The 3556-nt window shown below is 42.0% G+C and overlaps 1 protein-coding gene across 1 annotated transcript; it reads right to left on the reverse strand.

Annotated features, from left to right (window-relative positions):
• Window positions 1-266: 266 nt before the first annotated feature.
• Window positions 267-1973, reverse strand: LOC111602342 (salivary glue protein Sgs-3). The gene is made up of 3 exons (XM_030223221.1): window positions 1644-1973; window positions 1389-1565; window positions 267-1151 (listed from the first exon to the last, which is right to left on the reverse strand). The coding sequence occupies exons 1-3, from the start codon at window positions 1971-1973 to the stop codon at window positions 267-269; spliced, it is 1392 nt and encodes a 463-aa protein (XP_030079081.1).
• Window positions 1974-3556: the final 1583 nt, after the last annotated feature.

Consider the following 3556-nt stretch of genomic DNA (forward strand, 5'->3'; position numbering starts at 1 on the left):
GTTTTTGATCTATAGATCACATATAATGCGAATTGCATATTACATATTGTAAAGAGTAAGCTTCCTGATCGGATAAAAATAAAAGACATTACGTTTTTCATTTTTATGGCCCATATTGGCAATTGCGTTTTCTGCTGTATTTATATTGGAGGATACATCTCTTTCAATAAGTAGAACAGTATATTCGTAATTAAGGATAATTTGGTGGAATTGTCGTTTTTTATGCTTTGGACTTGGGTCGGTGCGTCAATAGGTAGGCGACTCGCTTAGGCTCTCGGCTGTATGCAACGCGTATTTTCTGGCAGATCGCAGATGCCCTTGAGTGCATTGAAGTACTTCTCACCGCAGCTCACCTGCAGGGGCTTGCCGTAGCGACAGATATAATAGTTGTTGCAGCTCGTCAGGGAGGCCAGCATGAAACCGTCGGGCTTGGTCCGGCACACATAGCTGGTGTAGAGGTTCATGCTTAGCTGATTCGTTGGTGAACCCATTTGCATCAGGGGCTGATCCATGACTGCAGGCAAAGCGTTCACGGGTCTCGCTACGGGCCTTGCATAAACAGATGAAGGTCTGGCTTTACCGCCTGAGCTTCCAGGAGCACAAACTGTTGTCGTTACTGCTCCACTGCAGGTGGTTGTTATACAGGGAGTTGTGGTCGGGTCTGGCTTACAGGTAGTTGTTGTGCACGTGGTTGTTGTTGCTGGCTTACAGGTGGTTGTTGTGCAAGTGGTTGTGGTTGGGGGTGCACATGTTGTTGTTGTACAGGTGGTTGTGGTTGGGGGTGCACATGTTGTTGTTGTACAGGTGGTTGTGGTTGGGGGTGCACATGTTGTTGTTGTACAGGTGGTCGTTGTTGGTGTCGTACAAGTTGTCGTTGTACAAGTGGTTGTTGTCGTTGTACAAGTGGTTGTTGTTGTTGTGGCTGTTGTACAAGTGGTTGTTGTTGTTGTTGTCGTTGTACAAGTGGTTGTTGTTGTTGTTGTCGTTGTACAAGTGGTTGTTGTTGTTGTTGTCGTTGTACAAGTGGTTGTTGTTGTTGTGGTTGTTGTACAAGTGGTTGTTGTTGTTGTGGTTGTTGTACAAGTGGTTGTTGTTGTTGTGGTTGTTGTACAGGTGGTTGTTGTTGTTGTGGTTGTTGTACAAGTGGTTGTTGTTGTTGTTGTCGTTGTACAAGTGGTTGTTGTTGTTGTTGTCGTTGTACAAGTGGTTGTTGTTGTTGTTGTCGTTGTACAAGTGGTTGTTGTTGTTGTTGTCGTTGTACAAGTGGTTGTTGTTGTTGTGGTTGTTGTACAGGTGGTTGTTGTTGTTGTGGTTGTTGTACAAGTGGTTGTTGTTGGTGTCGTACATGTTGTTGTTGTACAAGTGGTTGTTGTTGGTGTCGTACATGTTGTTGTTGTACAAGTGGTTGTTGTTGGTGTTGTACATGTGGTTGTTGTACAAGTGGTTGTTGTTGGTGTTGTACATGTGGTTGTTGTACAAGTGGTTGTTGTTGGTGGCGTACATGTTGTTGTTGTACAAGTGGTTGTTGTTGGTGGCGTACATGTTGTTGTTGTACAAGTGGTTGTCTCTGGTTCACATGGTGGAGTCGTGGGTTCGTCGCAAGGCGGGGTTGTGGTTACACTGCAGGAGGTGGTAGTGGTTACTGCATCACCACAAGGCTCCACGCTATTGCCAACACCTACAGCTGCTACTTGCATTACTTCAACGCATCCTGTGTTATAGCTAACACAGCCCTGAACCTTCGAGTCATAGAACCCTGGGCAAGAGGTCTCGGTAGCGATACCATTCTGGCACTCGTAGAATCTAGAGCAGCTGCCGGGCACCAGGGCGCGGAATCCATTCGACTTGTTCACGCACACATAGCGGCGATACAGCGTGTTGTTCACGACCTTCACCGTGGGCCGAATATTAGCGGCTCCAGTGGTAGCCACCAAAAGGGCCAGGCAGGCAAGGACTAAAGGGGGATAAAACATATGTGGTTAAGTCCTTGACTTGTCATGTGCCCTTTGCCATTCCATACCGTAATGAGCTCTCATCTTCAATAGACCGGGGAGAGCGGGACAGCTATTCCTGTTGTGTTTGCTTGGCTTGAAACTTGGTACAAAGAATTGCACAAGCTGCTTTCCTCAAATGACATTGTTACCAGGGGCAGTCGCTTTTATATGGTAGCACCGCCAACAGGTCGATAGGCAACTAAACTATGTTAAGATGCCTTATCGACATGTCGTTCTGATAAATGTCTGATAGGGCGCTGCTTTCCGTTGTTACCTTGATATTAACTGCTGCTCGGGATGCTGCGCGGTACGTGATTTTTTTGTTTTTGATGTCTTGGCTATTCGCATATCTTATCAGAAATAAAAATCGCTTGCTGCGCTTCTTCTTCTTTTTCCATTTATTTAATTGTTCACAGTCGGAAATTTGATAAACGGAGCACTCGATTCTGTCCTCTCGTTAACTTTCAAATACAAATTAACATCAAGTCAGATACTTACGGCCAAACCAAGGCACCTCCAGCACCTCTCAGAATTTGGCATCAAGATTGCCAGAGCCAGCAACAATGTGAGTGCTTACCTTAATTCTCCACACAACTCCATTCCTCTCTAAGCCTCCCACTCTCTGTATGTGGTCAGTGCTCCTAATTTATCAAAGGAATTTACCATTGCTTAATTAATTAGATACCCCACACTCAACTCACACGCACACACGACCTGTAAGCGCGCGGATTTAAATTGAATTATCATACTTAAATAGTGACTACTATTAGATTTAGTATGAATGATTAAAGGCATTAGTCTACATACTAAATTTTATATATTTCTATATTCATATATATCCATGCACAATAAAAACGTGGCTAATACTCGTTCACTGTCTGAATTCACAAAGATCCTGACGAAGTGGAAATCATAGCTATAAAACTGCGTAAAATATAGTTTTTCCGATTTTCCATGCCCTTAATAGAGTGGATCAACATTTAGTTAGATAAATATATAGGCAAGACTTGCATAATATTTACTTTTGCGAATTCAATAAGTTAACAAGATAGTATTCCATCCGATTCACTCTTCAAATTAGTCTAAATAAATAAACAAAAGTGTTCTCATGATGAATCTATGTTGATTCATGATAAATCTGTCAAAATCATCCTCCTTCGTATAGCAAAGGGACCAACTGTGTTGTTTCAGTCGCATATGAGGCATACGAGTCAAGCTGTTGGTCATGCACGAAGCGAGATTTATTCTGCATGATCAAGAAGTCTTAGATTTGAGGTTGACGTGTTAATAGACTAGACTCTGCCTGAAGGTAGTCAATAATTAATATGCTTAAATTTGCAGAAGTGTAATTTTCGACTCGCAATGCCTGTAGTGGACTTTAACTTTAACTTTTTTATTTCAATGGCCTCCAAATGCTTTGCATTCCGACAGATAAATCAACAGTCTAAATAAATATGACAAAAAAACCAATATACTCTTTTTGCTGAACGAGTATACAAATTATTATAAATATATATATATATATATATTGACTTACTTAAAATTTATATATATATATAGAG

Source organism: Drosophila hydei, unplaced genomic scaffold, assembly GCF_003285905.1.
Source record: "Drosophila hydei strain 15085-1641.00,03,60 unplaced genomic scaffold, DhydRS2 tig00000149-arrow-pilon, whole genome shotgun sequence".
NCBI classification, from domain to species: Eukaryota; Metazoa; Arthropoda; class Insecta; order Diptera; family Drosophilidae; genus Drosophila; species Drosophila hydei.